Here is a 17768-nt window from a genome sequence, read left to right as displayed (position 1 = left end):
ATAATACAAACACAATGAAATGGACAAATTGTGTAAAGCTGTAATTATACTGTGATCATACATGTTTTCCACCCTTCATCCAACAATCTTAAAGCAGTTTCAAAGGAAGTCAAGGTCAGCAACTATGTATTGAGTAAACAGGAAGTACACCATTATTATTTGTTTAAAACCAACAGTACTGTTCTTCCCAGGAATGCAAACATGCTTAATGAGACCACACATGCCTACATATATGCAGATTTGGGGTTCTAAGTAATTACAGATTTTTCTATAGAGTCCTGAAATCTAGTTTAACATACTACTCATTTGCATCCATCCCCTGCTGGCAGATTATCAGCATCTTTTGAAAAATATCCTTCTTAAATCTTTTGAATTTATTCAGCATGCAATCAGCGGAATGGTTCTCTCAGTTATAATTACATTCATTGAAAGAAGAGTGAAATGTGACTAACTTGGTGCAATTAGTTAAAAACCTCAGGTATTCTTGCAATTTATTTCTAGAAAACAGTTTTATTTGCTTGCCTTATTTTTCTTATTTTCCATGCTGTAGGTCAAATTTTAAGTGATGGTAAAGTCCTCATCCATTTATGCAACTACATTGAACCATGGGATGATTTATCCTTGTCTCAAAAGAAGAGCCTTAATCAGAGATATCAAATGGGCTGTGGCTGCAAAGTAAGTATGGAATGAAACACTGTCTAAGGGTGAAGGCCACCTTACAGGCAGTAGCAGTTTTCACTGGTGGCAACTGTTCTCTTATACACCGTGTATGGTTTATTATTTGAGAATAAATACCATTTTAAAGAAACCTGCAATATACTGAATTAATGTACTATTTCACATTTAGATTACTACCTGTTACATGGTGCCCTGTTCGATCACTACACCAAATGAGTGCCTCTGGACAGACTGGCTGATAGAAAGAAAGCTATATGGGCACCAAGCCAAGCACTATGCCTGTATCAAGAGAAGTGATGGCACTTGCAGCTGGTACCGAGGTGGTCCTCCCCCAGAGAAAGAGTTTATTGATATCAGCGAACCTTAAAATGATCACTTCCTTAAAAGCCTTGGAGTCTAATTCCATCAAACATTGCACGCTCACAGCTTTGAACTGCCATCGTCTAATGTATCTGTTGCTTAGAAACAAAAACAAATTGTCCTGTACAGCTAAAGTACGAGTCTGTGGAATTGGCACTCATGCAAGATGAGGAACAAATCTCCTGGAGGTAGCTACTCTGTAAAGTTATGCTTTGTACAGAGAGGCTCAAGCTAAGAATGCTCCTCTGTGTCCTCTAAGGCATAACAAGTTTCCCTTTTACCAATATGAAAGTACAAGATCAAAAGAATTGCCAGAATTTGGTCCCCTATTTCTGTTAACCTACAGATTAAGAGAGCCCCATGGTTTACTCCAAATCTTTCTGATGAACTACGGAATGTTTTATAGAACTATTTTTTTTCTGTATGAAAGTCTTGTGATACAAAAGAATTATTGTACAGTGTATATGTAAAGTATTATAACAATGTGCTATAAAAAAACTCAGAAATCCCTGTATTTCCTTATCTGTTGAAACAAGTTGAATACTTCTGTGATTAAAACAATCTGTGCTCCATATTTTGTATGTTACTTATGTCATAGCTTTCTTTATCTATAGATAAAGTTGTAACTTTTATTGATAACTAAGTTAAAAAACAGCCTTGATAATCAAAATCCTCTTACCCAATTCAGTATTTCTATGGACTAGCTATACGTTGTTGAAAGAAAAGCCAGATGTTCTAACGCTTCAGCATTTTATGGAACCAGTGCAAATAATGACTGGCTAAAACTGCTTATATTTACAGAAATCATGTCCACCATCACGGCAGCTGTAGTACTTGACAATGCCTCTCTAAATACATGACTAGGTCATTGTATTTCAGCACTGTTAAAAGCCTTGATTTTAGAAACTCCCGTAAAAATATATGCGATAGATATTGCGTAACTTACACAGCAAGTGATTTCTAAAAAGCTCTCAAATATTTGACTGTATCTAACAGTTTAAATTTACCTTAACGGTTTTTCATTCATGAATACCCATCGTACTCTGTCACAATGAATTTGGTAACTCATGAACTTATACTAGAGAAGTGTTACAATGTATTTTGCCTTTTCGTTTTCTAGTGTCTTTTATGAATTGATTACTGTAGACAGTAAATAATCTCACACCTCTTTAAGTTTACAAAAGTAATTCAATTCACAGTGGTAAAACTTAAGAAATTATTTCCGTAAATGCCAAAGTTTAGACAGTTGTCCAACTGCTTGTGTTCTAGAAACTTGATGAGAACTGTCACGCAGGATATGAATCTGTAATAGCTGTAATTTGTGACATATTTTACTCTCTCCCATTTTCTCCACTGAGTCTCTTTCACTTCATTCCAATTGTGGCTAGAAATTACTCTCATGTATTCCTCATATGAGAATTTAGAACAACAGGCAGAGATTTAGACAGTTCTGTTCCTGTTTGGTTAGATCAGGTCTATTTAAAGGTTTAACACAAACACTTCAGTCATTCCTGCTAACCATAGTGTGACATTTTCAGCCCATGGGCTCATTAAGAATCAGAGCTGTTATTGTCTGTTGGTTCAAGGGTCCAGATTTCCAAACAGTTCCTTTAGTCTGTTTGCTATAGAGTCCCTGTAAAACCTCTGGGACTTAAACTTGTAAAGATATGCACATCTTTAAGTGTATAGTAAACTCTTAATTCCATTCAATTCAATGAAGTAGTAGCTTGGACATAAAATTCAGCATGCCCCATGTGTCTTGTCACACCCTAAGATATATTGTATTGGATATATAACATACACTTGCACAAAAACCCCTGTATAAATGATTTTTGTGACATATTCTGTACATGTTTCTAACGTTTATTTTGACAATTGCATGAATACATATTTAAAGGGTAGGTTTTAAAACACTCTTGTGAGAATAAATATTCTTATTTACTTTTTTTGTGGCTAAACTCACACAAGTCCAATGAAGTGCAAATGGTGCAAGGCCAACAGGAAGGCATGCTGTTATTCCTTTGAGGAATATATGCCCCTTAATTGTCAGTGTTTCACTTTTTATTTACTATAAATCAGTTTTTCTGTTTTAATTTACAATCCTGAATTAAAACACCATATATTTGTGCTGCCAAATATAAAGCCTAGTTTGCTTTCTGCTTTGCTCAAGACAAACAAAAAAATCACCTAACACTAATTTGGACCATAGACTTATTATGGTTACTTACATAAATGGAGTAAAAGGGCTACATTTCTTCCAAAAAGAAACTGATATTGCAGAGACAATATTGACAGTGCTATTTAGTCAGCACTGGGCATTTATATTACTAATTTACAGAAAGACTTAAAAAACAGGCCTTATTTCCTCATGTCAAACCAAAACAATTTCTAGACAGCCTGCAAGAGCTTAATAACCATACAAAGTCTGAAGCAAGCACATGGCTAATTAATATTCAATACATGTACGGTGTAGCATTTGTTTCCAAATCCATTTTGATGTAATGGTGTCTTTTGAATAGTGCTCTGCGGCAAACAGATATTTTTGCTTTTTTTAACTCGTAGTTCTGTTTCTATCTCAGTTTTATAGTAACTAGACCTTAAACTCAACTAGCCCAACTCAGATTGCCTTCTTTATGTACCTTGTAAAAATAAATGTTTTCTTTGATATTTATGAACAAACTGTAATATGAATGTATGCCATAATTAGTTTTAAAAACATTTTATATTCAACCTGCCATAAAATATCCCATATGAGGTGTTCCAAAATTAATGGCTGTCCACTTTGATTTCTGTCTGAGCGTATATTTGGCCAAACTTCCAACAATGGATGGTACAAAGATTTTTTTTTTTCTCATATCAATAAATATGGCAAGAAAAGCTTTACAAAAAACCCTCTCAGAATGAGTTTTTATTTTCCCTGCAATTCAACACTGATGAAGATTATTAAAAGGATTTATTCAATGTGGCATTCTGAATATGTTATTTTCCTATCAAGAGTCTTACTGTAGTGGCATTGATATATTATCAACAGCAGATTATTTTTACATTTTATTTTTACTTCTTGAAACTGTGTATGTGCTATATGAAAAGTTAGAGCAGAGATATAGCCTGGTACAACATTTGATTTTAATTTGAAAATGACTCACATGACTTATGATAAGAGTAGAGAAAAGAACAGAGAAGGGAGACTGTACAGGTGAATGGTGGAAAAAACAACACCATGATTATTGCTGGCTTTTTCTCAACGTTCCAGTTAAGTTTTAATTAAATTGTCCAACAATTACGTTGAAAAAGCTGTTTGTTATTTTTTTTTTAATGACAGAGAACATAAGAGGTGGGAATGTAGAGAAATAAAGGGAACTAATTACTGAGGGAAAGGCTGTAGATATGACTCAACTAGCAATGAGTTCAAAAAGCCTTACAGCGTTTTGTATAGTTTTAATCAGTCTGAGATGAATGTTTCTGTTTCAAAAAGTGTTTCATTAAAGCAGCTCCATTTTTACACAAAAGAATGGCATCTTTGTTTATTTACCTTTTATTGCCGCCTAAAGACTCAGTACAAACGATCACCAGAGTATGAAAGAAGCAAAAGAAAGAGAAGCACAACCGTACCTCTGGCATGCTCAGCTGAAAACTCAATTCACAGAGATTTGGAGTTTTCCTCTGCTCTCCCCCCACACCCCCCCGCAGCTGGTTTGCAGTGGAGGGGAGGGAGAGAGGTCTAGGTTACAATTTGGAGAATAAGAAGGGAAGGAGCAAACACAAGAGGAACTAAAAAAAAATATTTTGAACTGTAAATACCAAATTCTGTAAAAGTAAATGCAATAAGGCCAGCTATTAATAAACAGTGTTTAAAAACCAACAAAATTTAAATAGCACAATATGATTTCAATGCATCAACTAGAAGACGCTGATATCCAGATCATCTTACAACCCATTCTAGAAATTTGAATAAAATGTTATCTTGTTATCATGTTGCCTGATTATTTTTCAAGCCACAAAGTTCCAAATAATTTTTTCAGAAGGAGAAAACAAACAAACGAGCTTCATCACAATCAGTTATTACAGCAACCTCTAAACCATGTATGGCAATGCAATATCAAAAAGCATTCATTTTCTCTAGATTAACATTCATTACGTAGAAATATGTAAAAAAAATTACTCAGCTGTGGAGAACATTAACATTCAAAAGTTCAAACAAAAGACAAGTAACTTATCAGTTCAGACATTAATTAGCAATGTAGAGGAACAAAGGGGGAAAATCCCCACTCAGTTGTTACAGTTTTAAGCAAAATATACCTTATAAGTACATATACACATTATCTTGTTTGTATTCTATTACTGAATTCGAATTCAATCAGTTGTTAAAGACAGCAGTTTGCAACTGGACTGGTAGACCATCAACACGGTCATACTACGGAAAAATTAAAAGCCAACACATTGATTCTTGTCCCAGAATTATAGGATATTTTCTTTGTTTCTATGTACTGCAATTTAGCAATGCATTAAAAAGGCCTGCTTTCTCAATAAAATCATAGAATATCTCAAGTTGGATCCATAAGGATCATCGAGTCCAACTCCCTGCTCCTTGCAGGACTGCCTAAAACTAAACCATATGACTAAGAGCATCGTCCAGATGCTCCTTGGACTCTTGACAGGCTTGGTGCCGTGACCACTTCCCTGGGGAGCCTGAATAATAGCTGATCAAATAATGAAGAAAGAACAATAAATTGTGTGCAGGAAACTATAAACCAGCTTTAATCTTGGACATTCCCATGAAAATAAAGAGATATAAAACTTATTACTATTTAAAAAAGCATCTTGCAAAATATAAGATGTGGTTCTGCTTCTCCACCTGTTATGAATGAATCCACAAGGCATAAACCACTTCCTTTGCATTAAAAAAAAAAAAAAAGTAAATTATGTATAAAGTTGTATATTTTCCTGACAAATCCATCAACAAAACCCTCTTCCCCCTTCCATTTTGAGAAGATTTGACCGTCTGGGACAATATTTAGATCTGCTGCTCCAGATCAGTACCATTCTCCTTTGGCTCTACAAAACTTCTGTGAGCAAATTTACTAAATACATACTGTGGTGAAAGCTCTTTTCAGAAGTGTCATGTGTGACAAGAGAAGTGGAAACATCTGTGAGTTATTAGTCCAAAGAGACCAGAGAGAAATGGGAAAGCAGTATGAAGAGCCATCCTGCCACTCTTGTAATACATCAAAAAATACGGCAGAACTGCACCATACTGTGCTTATTACCAAAAGATGAGACAGATGTGGGAGAAAGAAGACTTCAGAAGAAATCTTAGTCAACTGCTGCCACTGATGCTTATCTTAGATGCCACCTATGACAACGAAGTGCTAGCCAGAGTCTCAAGACAGACACACAGCAGTTACAGCTCGGGGACCTTACATAAACAGCTAACTAACGTATTTATCACGACCTTGCAATGGTACTTGGATCACAGCTGTGTGACATATGCTGACTGGACTATTTTCTAAAAATAATTGATGCTTCTCTGCTAGTCTATTCAATCAGCAAACAGCCTCCCCTCCAGTTTCTCTCAGTGCTGAAAGTATTTCCTCTAGAAAAATATACTCAGGAAAGAATTTCTGTTTAGAAACTATAGAAAAGCAAGAAAAACATGTCTGTAGCATAAGATAGGTCATGAGTAAAGGTCAGAAGTGTTATTTTTATGAATGCATTTCTGTCTGTAAAGGACTGGGAATCAAAGTCAGCTCAGGTACATGAAGATCACAATTCATAAAGACCCTGATTTTAGATGAGTTCAAAGTTCTACACTGACAGGCACATAGCTTTGTGCATCGTCTACAAAGATAATAAACACTTTGAACATATCATAAAGGACTAGGCTGAAAACAAACTATAAAAGTAACTCTTGCACTTTAATAGTTGTTCAGTGTCTTCACAAGCATTTAATCTCTTCAAGATCTGAAGTTGGTTAGCTGAAAAATTACTACCTTCACATCTGAAAATCTTCCAGTTAACCATCACAATGCTTTCAAGTGGTCACCCAGTCTCATCCCTCTGAAAGCTCCCAAAATGGCTTTTAAAATAGACAGTCAATGGGGAAATGAATTGTGTGTTTACAGTTCCTGTTTTACAGAGACAGTAAACAAATTTAGTATTGGTATTTGCACGTACCATTTCCTTGTGATTTGGATAGAACGTTTGCTCGATTAAAGGGAACTTCTCTGGACCCAAAGTTTTGTAGACAGACACCAGCTGGGCAAACTGTAAAATAAAGCAAAACAAAACAAAAAGCTTAGGAGAGAAACCACATTCTACCAAAATGACCTCATACTGTCATTTTGCTTTGTGTCTTCAGCGTTTCATAAACTCAGCAAATACACATACACAGAATCACAGAATCATTCGGGTTGGAAAAGACCCTTGGGATCATCGAGTTACACACTTTCTCTCTCCTCCTCTCACATGCACACCTTTTTAATCCATGCAAGCTATGACTTCATACACAGAGCAACAAAGAACAACACCTCTAAGAGTTAAGCCTCCATGTGTACAGAAAATGGAATACATCGGAATACTGGTTTTCAGAGACTTCATTTTCTATGCATTTTAAGCTGATTTTGTGATAATAGAATCATTACAATTTTGCATTTTCTACCGTCTTTAATCTAAAGATCAGGCATATTTCACATTACTTCAGCCTCTGGCACCTCACTGACATTGAAATGCAATTTTGCAAAACTGGCCAACAGAGAAAAGCAATAACTATGTCATACGTAACGAGTCAGGTGAAGAACAAACAAGAGAATTTTAACGTCCTAGGCTCTAGCCATTTACCATAGCCACATGGCCATTCTTCCATGATCAGCAAAGATGTTGATAAATTAAACAGCTACATGTTATTGCCATTTCTATTAATGTTTTCTGTCTGGGCCCTTTCTCTGATGTATCCAGTCCACCTATATGCTGGACTGTAGTAACAACACAGAAAGCAGAACAACATTTAAACACAAAACCACAAAGAATTCTTTATTAAATAGAAATGTATTTCGGGGGTGTTCTTTCTCTGTAGTGAACAAATCAACTCTTCTGTTGTAACAGCTCAAAAACTAAATCACTCTTGAAATCACGGCTTAGCAAGCGAGGTTTCTAGGGAGCAAGACGACTTTGGCAGTCAGAAGACCACTATTGTTTCAAGACTCCAAAGCTCTGGCTTGTACATGCCTGTGATGTGTTTAATTGTCATTATGCCAACATGAGACATAAACAACTTAGCACAACAGTTTGAATAGTGGGATTTGCTGGTTACAAACAGGAAAAAAGCAAAGAACAATAGAACTCTGTCCATAATGCAGTTTGATCAAATACCTACTCTGTTAATGCAATTTAGGTTGCAGGGACAGTAAAAACTGTTTAAAGGGAAAGAAAAATGATGAAAGCTTAGCATCGCTTTTCCAGCTGGCGTAGAGAATTTGTTTAATTTAGTGGTGTTTACTTAGGTTTGGTAAAACACATATTTAAATTTTGAAGTCCAGTGGAAAATACCTTAATGATGAGTAGTTTTCACCAAAAGCTTAAGAAATTCTAGTTGGATAGTGTGCTGTACAAAACAGACCTCAAGGAAATGAAATATTATCACAGCTACCAAAATAAGGTGGTTTGCAAATAGGATTCCTGGCAATTTACTGTTTATTTCTGCTCTTATCCAAGATCCAAATTCAAAATTTCATAAGCAAATAGTGCCTATTGAACACATGATTCGTGTCAAACAACACTTATGTTAAAATAAATCTATTTGCCTATCTTTAAGTAAAAACCTTTTAAAGAAATCATATTATTGTATTTCCTGTGATTCTGTCCCTATTTTCCATTTTCACTGAAAGCAAGCAAAAGACAGTGAGAAACCAACACTATTTGTAGGGGTCGTGGTATTTGCTCAAGAGATAAGAAAGCTATAATTCAGACTAATACTAGCAAATGTTTGTTTACATAAAATAAAATAGTATCAAGTCCAGATAATACACATGTATCACTCTAAAGTACCCTCTAATCTAGTAATTAAGATATGAAATAGCAAATAGGAAGAGCAGGTTTAAATTTCCTGAGGCAGAGGAGAGAAATAACTCAGATTTCCCACAGCTGGGGTGAGTGATTTATCCTTTGCCCCTCCTGGGACACTGTTTCACCTGTGTGTTTACAATTTTAAGGAATCTCTTATCAAACTTTCCCCCCCCGCCCCCCCCCCCAAAAAAAACCTTGATAAATTCAACCCAAATTCACATAAAATTTTGGTATTCTAATTGTACATCCTTAAACTGATACAAATATTTCCTATTTTCCCTGATTCCTACTGGGCAATTTATGAAAAGGAATTTCATTTATGTTTTCTATCAATTTGTAAGTATGATCTGGACTGTGCCTTTTTACATTTTCCTTTTGAGCAGCTGGACCAAACAAACACCAGTTACACAGACCGAAGCAAAAAACCACTTCTGAAAATCCTGTTGTATCAGGACAATTTGGAAGCTACGCAGAGTTTACAGATAGGCTGAATATAGAATACTACATTACGCGCTTTTCTACCCAGTGTTTTCAGATAATGTTCATCAAGGGATGTTCATGAAATAGAGAATACTGGTAAAGCCACTCTCTATTTAAATACAGTACTTTTATGGATGCTGAAAACCCTGGGAGATTTTACAATTATCTAAAAATGAAACTCATAGAGCTTAGTATTTCAGCAGGAGTCTTTTCAACATCTTAAGAAAAAACAAGAAAGCAAAAAAAGTTCTTTTAGCTCTTATTTTAGCTAACTGAATTTACTTCTCATTTTCAAATTTTGCAGGAAAATATATTCTCAGGAATATACATTCACAGGTTTGAGATTATCTTTTAAAAAGGAAAATAGTGGGATTTTTTAACCTTCTTTGTAATGTCAGCTCTCCTCTTTTCTACTAGGGATTAAATGCTTTCACATCTAGGCCTACAGATTGTTGTTCCATAAAAGACCAGGAGAGCGCCAGCTGTACTTTTTCTCCTCTCCAACAAAGTAAGATACAGATAAGAAGAAATACTTAGTCAAAAAAGATACTTATTGCCTTTGATTTCATATAAAAGCTTTATGGGGTTTCATTACACCAAGAATGGAACGTTATAAATTTGACTGCATAGACTGTACTGTAATCAAGCAGCGCACAGTTACAAAAAATCACTTTGCTAACTTCATAAAGATTTGAGTAACGACTTTGCTCATCACTTTAGATGAGTTAAAATGTGCTTAATTACATGCATGTCATCCCTGAAATGCTCAGATTTTTTCCTGAACAAACTGCACAAATTTTTTCCTCGAAGATAATTAGATATATTTAAAATTAATTACTCCAGATGGTGCTTTGTGTTACCTTTAATTCCCACAAGACTAGTCTCTCTTGCCAGACTGAAGGCAAGAGCCCATTGTGCATTCCAGTGGGGAATTTCCTGGTATGCTGAATAAGATTTCCATGCAATGAACTACTTTGCATTTGCCTGTACAGTTGTTGCCTATTAGGGAAGTACCACTGAGCTGTGTATTATAAAACCTTTTCTGTCAGAGACTTTCCTTTATTGTGAGTATTCATTACCTGTCCTCTTTACAAGTTAAGGCTTGCTTCTACTGACAGTGGAAGAACTCCAACTGGCCATCTAATACTTCATAGTAACAACTAAAATGATCACAAAATTCTCTGGATAGTCTGTTTCACCAAACCAGATGAGCTGGCATTCTCTAGGACTAAAGAAACAGGAAAACTTTGATGGATGAACACTTTTTGAATCCCTCTGTCAAAAAAATAGCACTTTTAGCTGAGATTTAACTTATGTTAACTGCACTAAGGTGTGGGCACATCTAAAGACTGAAGAAATTCCCTGCAACAGCAGTTTACTTCTGGATTTCCGTCCATGTAAATTTGCCTTTTACCAAGTGTATTGCATGTGTATCAGTGTTTGTGGGTGAAATTACTAAAATAAAATTTCTAAGTTTCTAATAACTTAATATTCAGTATTGCTGCCAGCTTTCTTTGAACATGCATTACTTAAAAGCAGAGGATGCAAACCAGTTTAAAGATGGGGTTGTTATGCTGATGAAACGTTTAGATAGAGTAAAAGTTTCATCCTACTGTACACTTTAATCATTCCTTTATAAGACTAAGAATTGATGAAAGACAGCTTTCCACGGAAATGCTGTAGAGGTTCCTAGCATTTCTCTGTGAAACGCACACTAAATTATGCCTGGATATATATATCACTACATGTGAGCACGGATGGAGGCCTCAGCAATTGGATTTTTCCTTTTAATATACAAAGGGAAGCTCCCTTTTCCCTACAATAACCTGCAGAGGTCTCTTGTAGGGTCTGTAGGTTATGAAGCTGAAAGATGAGTTGGTTTACATTATGGGCTGGTTTATGTTACATTTCTACTATAGGAAACTAATAAAGATGACGACACATGGACTTTTTTATCCCCTTCAGATGGCATGAAAAATGTCTTGAAGTCCATTTTCAGGCTGAAATGTCCATTTTTAGGCTGAGGCTTGGAAATATAGCTGGTTGTTCCAGAAAAACATGATTTCCTTGTAAGAGATGTTCAAAAGCACAGACTAAATACCATTAGAACAAATATATCAGGGGTCCTTGGTGGCCAACAGGTTGAGACACAAACATCATAGACCCTTCAGAGGGAGAAGAAATTAAGCAGTTGTGTGGAAGGGACCAGGAGGGTACATTTGAAAATTTGACACGTGTACTCTGTGGGAGTCAACTTACTTTAACCAAGATTTTGCACTCTGCCTGGATTTTAAACAGAGTTTCTGTGGGGTTTGATTTATTTTTTAAAAATGACTATTACCTGGGAAGTATCGATGTTACTTTTTTTAAGGTTTTCATGTGCTTTTTTGTTGCAATTGGCCTACGTTTCTTCTATTATGCTTTAGTAAACATTCAAGGCTTTTCCAGAAGGCTGAGTACATACACATTTGATTTGCTATTTGATACGTAATACGAGAATCAAGGGGAACAGACTGCTGACTGTAGCTTACGTACTTCTTTCTGTCAGCAGGAGCTGACAGACAACTTAATGAAAGTATTCAAACTTTCAAAGTCAATTCAGAGTTTGACATGGCAACTGAACAATGAAACATCGCCTACAAATCAGTCTGGGCACATTAACAGAATGAGAAAAGATGGGAACAGACAAAAGAACTTGATGTTCCTCCAATAGTTTTCCATTATTACAATGCAAAGCCAAAGACAACACAGTTGGACTATGAATGGAAAGATAACTTATATGGACCCTGCATCATAATTCAAGTGGTAGTTTTATAACACAGATGAGTTGTTTCCTAACCCTTTTGCAGCCCAGCCTCACACAAGAACATGGTGATGATCTCTGCCTCACCAAGCTGAGCTGCTCTCCCCCACCGCATTTTTTTATTTAAGTCCTGCTGCTTGACTCATCATTCTGGGCAGCATCTCTTCCTTCCACCTTTAACTACAGCTGATGTTTCCTCACCTTCTTTATCTCCAGCTCCCTCCTTACCCTCTAGGGTACTTGTCTGCATCTACTGAGATGGTGTTACTAAGCCTGTGTGGATTGTGCCGATCCTTTCCAGAGCTATTTGGGTTGTCTGCTCCATGTTACCCAGAATGTCCAAAGGCATTTATTTGGCTTCTACACCTCTCCTGCAGCATGTACTACCTGTGCTACCTCTGTACAGCCTGTACTACCTCTGAGAGGCACACCTCTCCAATTGCTAATCACTGCTGTAATTAACTGCTGGAATATTTTCACATCAGAATTACATCTGATGAGATATAAAAAACATTAAGAATTTCTACAGGATGGAAAAAAAAAAAGCCTTAAATAAAAACCTCATGCCCTTGGAAGAACTCCACGCAGAGCTCTCGCTTACAAATTACCAGAGTGCATCCATGAGAGGAAAATAAAAGTTTTCTACAACAGTTACAAAAGCAGGATTTAAAAAAAATAAAGCAACCAAAAAATAGAAGAGGATCACAGTCAGAGACATAAAACCATTTAATCTTGTCTTGCAAAGTTGAGTAGCAAGGCATCTGGCAATGACAAACACCTTGGCTAATGAAAGAGATGGTGACAAAATGTATAAACAGTGAGGAAAGCGAGATTTAAGGAAGATATGTGGATTAAAATGAAGGGAAAATAGCCTATGAGCATAAAAGGTAGAAAACAGATCAAGACATGTTTGTTAGAACAGAATTAGCGAAAATTAGTACTGTGAGGCCTAGATCAAGAGGCCTTCTGGAACCTTTTATTTCAGAATGAAAAGTTACAGAGGGAAAAAAGAAGTTTATGGAACTGAGTCACTCAAATAAAAGCTATGAGGACTCCTTCTTGGGTGCACTTGGCAGCAATGAGAATGTTCAGTTTATTCCACTATTATGGGAACATCGAGTTCAGAGTCCTGTTCAAGGAAACATTTGTGCACCTGTTTATTATAATGGGACTTGGGCATGTGCTTAAGCACTTCTGAAAAGGGTTTGTGGCTCACTACAATAAAAAGAGATTTTATTGTTCTGTGGTTTTCTTTAGAGATACTAAGATCCTGAGACTTCCCAGTTAAAATAGTAAGTTTTTATAAAAATACTGAATTCAACAAAACTTCACAGTAGAAGAAGAAATCTATCTTTTAATGCAAACTGTGTTTTTGCAGATATAGCCTGCCCGTATTAATTGTTAAGAAGTCTTGCAGTTAACGAAATTTTGTGCAGGTGTTCAGGTGTGTCTGTATGAAGTTATCTCCAGGAAGAAAGCATTATTTATGTACTTAACCACTGAAGTAAGAAGTAAACCCCTTAAATTAAACATACGGTTAAAATTTTTTTTTTTTTTCTTTCTCTTAAACTGTACATGGATGCAATCATGTGCATCTACAACTCTGTTCACAGAATTCAAGCTCAGTCAAACCGGGCTTCTTACCTACGTGGACTTTTCTGTGCCGAGATCCTTTCCTCATTTCAGCAAGAGAAGAAAATTTGGAAAACTTTTTCTCAAATTATCTACTGACGAAGCTGAGTGGTAGAATGCTCAGACAAGACCAGATCAGACAAGACCTCAGACAAGACCAGCCAACATGCTCTCTTTTCAGCCCAGCACAGAAAGTCAGAGGACTTCTCTGAGGTGGCCAGCATCCAAACAGTGCAATACTTTATAGCATTTTAAACTAAACCATAAACTAAAGAAGATACTTCACAGAACAGGTGTGTAAGTTACTACATCTCATAAAAGAAACTAGGACAAGTACACTTTACATCCATTTCAGATGTGAACTGGAGCTAAGAATAGAAGCTAAACATAAAGGAATGACAGCAAGGAAATCAGATGGCAACAGGCAGCACTGGTGGAAGTTTTGAAGATACGTGAGAGAACAATACTTGTGTAGAGGGAGAGAGGGGACAGGAAGGAGTGGGGATTGTGATGGGGGTGACAGCACAATGGGAGGGATTTTCCTGGATGGGTGACAAATTCCCTTTTCAGGAAGGAAAGTCTAGTCCCCCGATTCTCCTCATCACTGAGTCACCACGGTCATATATAGAAGAAGCACATATAATCTCTACCTAGATTGTGGCTAGAAAAAGTTATCTTCTAAGGTACTTCAGTGGGGAATATAACACACAGGTTTCCTTTCTAATTAAATATTAAGATCACACAGGACATCAAACTTAATTTCCATAATCTGGCCTTCAATTACAGATATTTGTCTAAGCAAGCACAGAACAAGGTTTTTGAATTTCAATACTGTAGGAGGAACAGCAGATAATACAAAGGATATGAACCACAGCTTTATAGTGCTGATTTTCAGATTAATCTTACAGCCTTAATTTAAATAGTTTCTTTCAGTAGAAGCTAAGAAATGTTTAAAACTCTGTTTCAATTTTCTGCCACTAGAAATGTTCAATGCAATGAAAGTCTGTAATGGATGTCAAAAGCTTCCACCACTGCTCTTTAATGTGGAGAAGAATAGGGCAAAGTGACAACAACCTACCACAAAATTCAAGAATGCAGTACAAAATCTGAGTCCACTTTTTCATTAAATTAGCCTCACGGCAGCAAATGCTGGTCAAAGCAAAATATATAAATACACACTCAGTTTATATATAAAGTACTTCATAGTTCAAGCAAAGCTTGATGAATATAGAGCTGTAAGAATCACTTGCTGTATGGAACAGAAATTGCCACCACACTGAGGTATATTCATTTCTAAAGGGTCTCTGCTTTTTTCAAGGAACTTCAAGTGGGCTTATATATTTTAGGAAAGCAAAATCATTAAGCAAGACTGCAATATTCCCTTTCTATTTCAAGAATAGATTAAACTTAAAATAACTCTATAAAGAGGCGCAAGAGGAAAACACACTGCTAGGTTTAATACATTTAGATTTCTTTGTTATACATTTAAATTAATAAGTATTTATGAACTTTGCTCCAATTTAATGTTCAAACTTGCTAGTAAACTGTCTTTTGACCAAAAAGCTTAAAATGTTTTCACCTTCCTTCTGACACAGTTTTGTGAATTTACTTGCAGGTCTCGCACTACAAATCCATCAACATGTTTTGCTTTAACTGGCAGTCTGAGCAAAGAGGCCAAAATCTTCATTGGCTGACAGAGAATTAAACTATGCTTTTTTTATGCTTAAGAAAGTTCTGCTCGCATCAGTGCTGGAAGAATAGCACACGTGGACAGTTTGTTCTCTGGCTGCCCTATAGATACACAGACCTCTGCCTTCACTATGTCTGTAAAACCAATACCCTTCATACAAATAAAAGCCACAAAACTGGTTTTAGAAAGGCATCTACCATTCATGTAAATATTCGCAAATAGACAAATTGAATTTGTTATGGAGATTACCACACATTATCACATGAAGCTGTTCAAACTTTACTACCCACGCGATTGTGTCCAGGGCCTAAGAAAGCAACTCTGCGCTGCTTGACTGAGACAGACAGCACCTGGCTTCCAGTCCTGAAGCGAAAGAAAGGAATTGCTCTTGCTACAGTACCTTCCTCAAGTGTAAGGGTGGGAAAAAGCCACTCTTTGGGTGGGCTCTGGCTGCCCACTGTCCCTGTCTTTATCTATCAAGTAGATCAGTCTTGCCAGACCGGCTGAAACAACAAGAAAGTTCAATGCTGGCTCTAGGTTTCATCTAATGAAACAGATAAAACTATAGCTACTGACTAACATACAGGTCTTAACATTTCTACTCTTAACAGACATTTAAATTTGAACATTCCTAAATGTCTTCCCTACCTGAGTTGAAGCCAGATTGCAGGTATGCATTCTTTAGTCTTGACCTTCAATAAGATCCTCTCTGCCATATAGAGGAGTGCAATAACCAGCCAAATTCTAGCCCATTGTTCAGCATTATTGTACAAATCTTAATTTTTGGTAATGAGCACAGAATTTTCTTACAGTGTAATAAATATTTGGTAAGAAATGTATAATTTCTTACCCTAAACCAGACATGGAATAGCATTGAAAGGTCTCATAGATGTGGACCTTTACCTACAGTAAATAGGTTTTCAAAAGACTTTTCTTCTTGCACACATACATTTTATTTGTTATTCATTCTCTAGAAGATACTCTGACACAATATTGAAACTCATCTGTGTGGTTGTGTCTGCCTGTTAGCATAGCTTCAATAAGTTCTGTCAACAGGAAGCTGGAATGAACAGAGCTCATTTCTTTTACGTGCTCCTCCCTGCAGAGTGCCTACAAGTTTCCTGCCAGTGCCCCAATCTGTTGCTCAAGATTACTAAAGTGTAGCTTGAAGAGGGAAAGCACAAGAGTGCAGCTTCTAACAGCAACACATGAAGGATGAGAAAACAAGGTGGGGGAGAGTACTATAACACCATCGGAAAGCAACAAAGGGCAGTTAAAACAGACCTTCCAAAGAAAGCAAATAGAGAAATGAAGTGTTCAATAAGAGTAGAAAGATGAAGACAGTTAAGTTGAAAATCATCTGCAAAAGAAATGCAAAGTAAGATGCAACACATGAAAGTATAGAATTACGTAAGCTTGGCAAAAGGAGCAAAAAAGAAAAACTTCAACAAACTTGCAAAAAAGTATTTGGCTGTCCACTCAAACTGTAGGAAAAGAAACAAACAAGAACTGTGAGATTTCTAATACTACCAAGTTTGACAAAGGAAAAGCCATAGCCAGCCTTCACTCAGAATGATTGCAGATGAGCAAGGAAATAAATTTTGGCATAACGACGTGTTCTAGGGCACTTCTCTTACATTGAAAACCCTTAATAACAATAAATTCCTACAATGAAGCAGACGAAGTCCCAATGACCTTCTGAAGATGTTTCAGTACAAGATGGGTTCACATCTAGAGCTTTATGTAAAAATTCCACAATCTCTTTCAGCTGTCTTTAAGATAATACAGGTATCTCTGTCTTCTGGGTCTTAATTTCACTCTGCTGGTTTCTGACCAGAAAACAGTTCCTATTTTTTCCCTTTCTTTCCCACATTACTGACCTGATGTAGCAGTTTGTCACTATGCCAGCAGAGTTTACTGCACCTGTGGCCAAGCCTGCTCAGCCCCCCGCTTTCCCATCCATGCAGTGACAGATGTCTCCTCACAAGCTGTTACAACTATGCAGTAGCTTGACACACTACAGAGGGCTTTCTACATCCCTCCACGATTACGTCAAGTCAGTAT

The 17768-nt window shown here is 36.5% G+C and overlaps 2 protein-coding genes across 2 annotated transcripts in view; one reads left to right on the top strand and one right to left on the bottom strand.

Annotated features, from left to right (window-relative positions):
* TIMP4 (TIMP metallopeptidase inhibitor 4) overlaps window positions 1-4550 on the top strand; it is a 31163-nt gene extending 26613 nt beyond the window's left edge. The window contains exons 4-5 of the mRNA XM_074879727.1: window positions 551-675; window positions 848-4550. Coding sequence (XP_074735828.1) covers window positions 551-675; window positions 848-1045 — 323 coding nt within the window. The 3' untranslated portion in view covers window positions 1046-4550. The remainder of the gene's footprint in view (window positions 1-550; window positions 676-847) is intronic.
* The window catches only part of SYN2 (synapsin II), a 196375-nt gene that overhangs the window by 90646 nt on the left and 87961 nt on the right, over window positions 1-17768 (bottom strand). Inside the window, exon 5 of the mRNA XM_074879738.1 lies at window positions 7213-7302. Coding sequence (XP_074735839.1) covers window positions 7213-7302 — 90 coding nt within the window. The remainder of the gene's footprint in view (window positions 1-7212; window positions 7303-17768) is intronic.

Source organism: Strix uralensis, chromosome 10 (assembly GCF_047716275.1).
Source record: "Strix uralensis isolate ZFMK-TIS-50842 chromosome 10, bStrUra1, whole genome shotgun sequence".
Classification (NCBI taxonomy): Eukaryota; Metazoa; Chordata; class Aves; order Strigiformes; family Strigidae; genus Strix; species Strix uralensis.
Note: the sequence above shows the minus strand (reverse complement) of the source record. Positions and strands in the feature narration are given on the sequence as shown.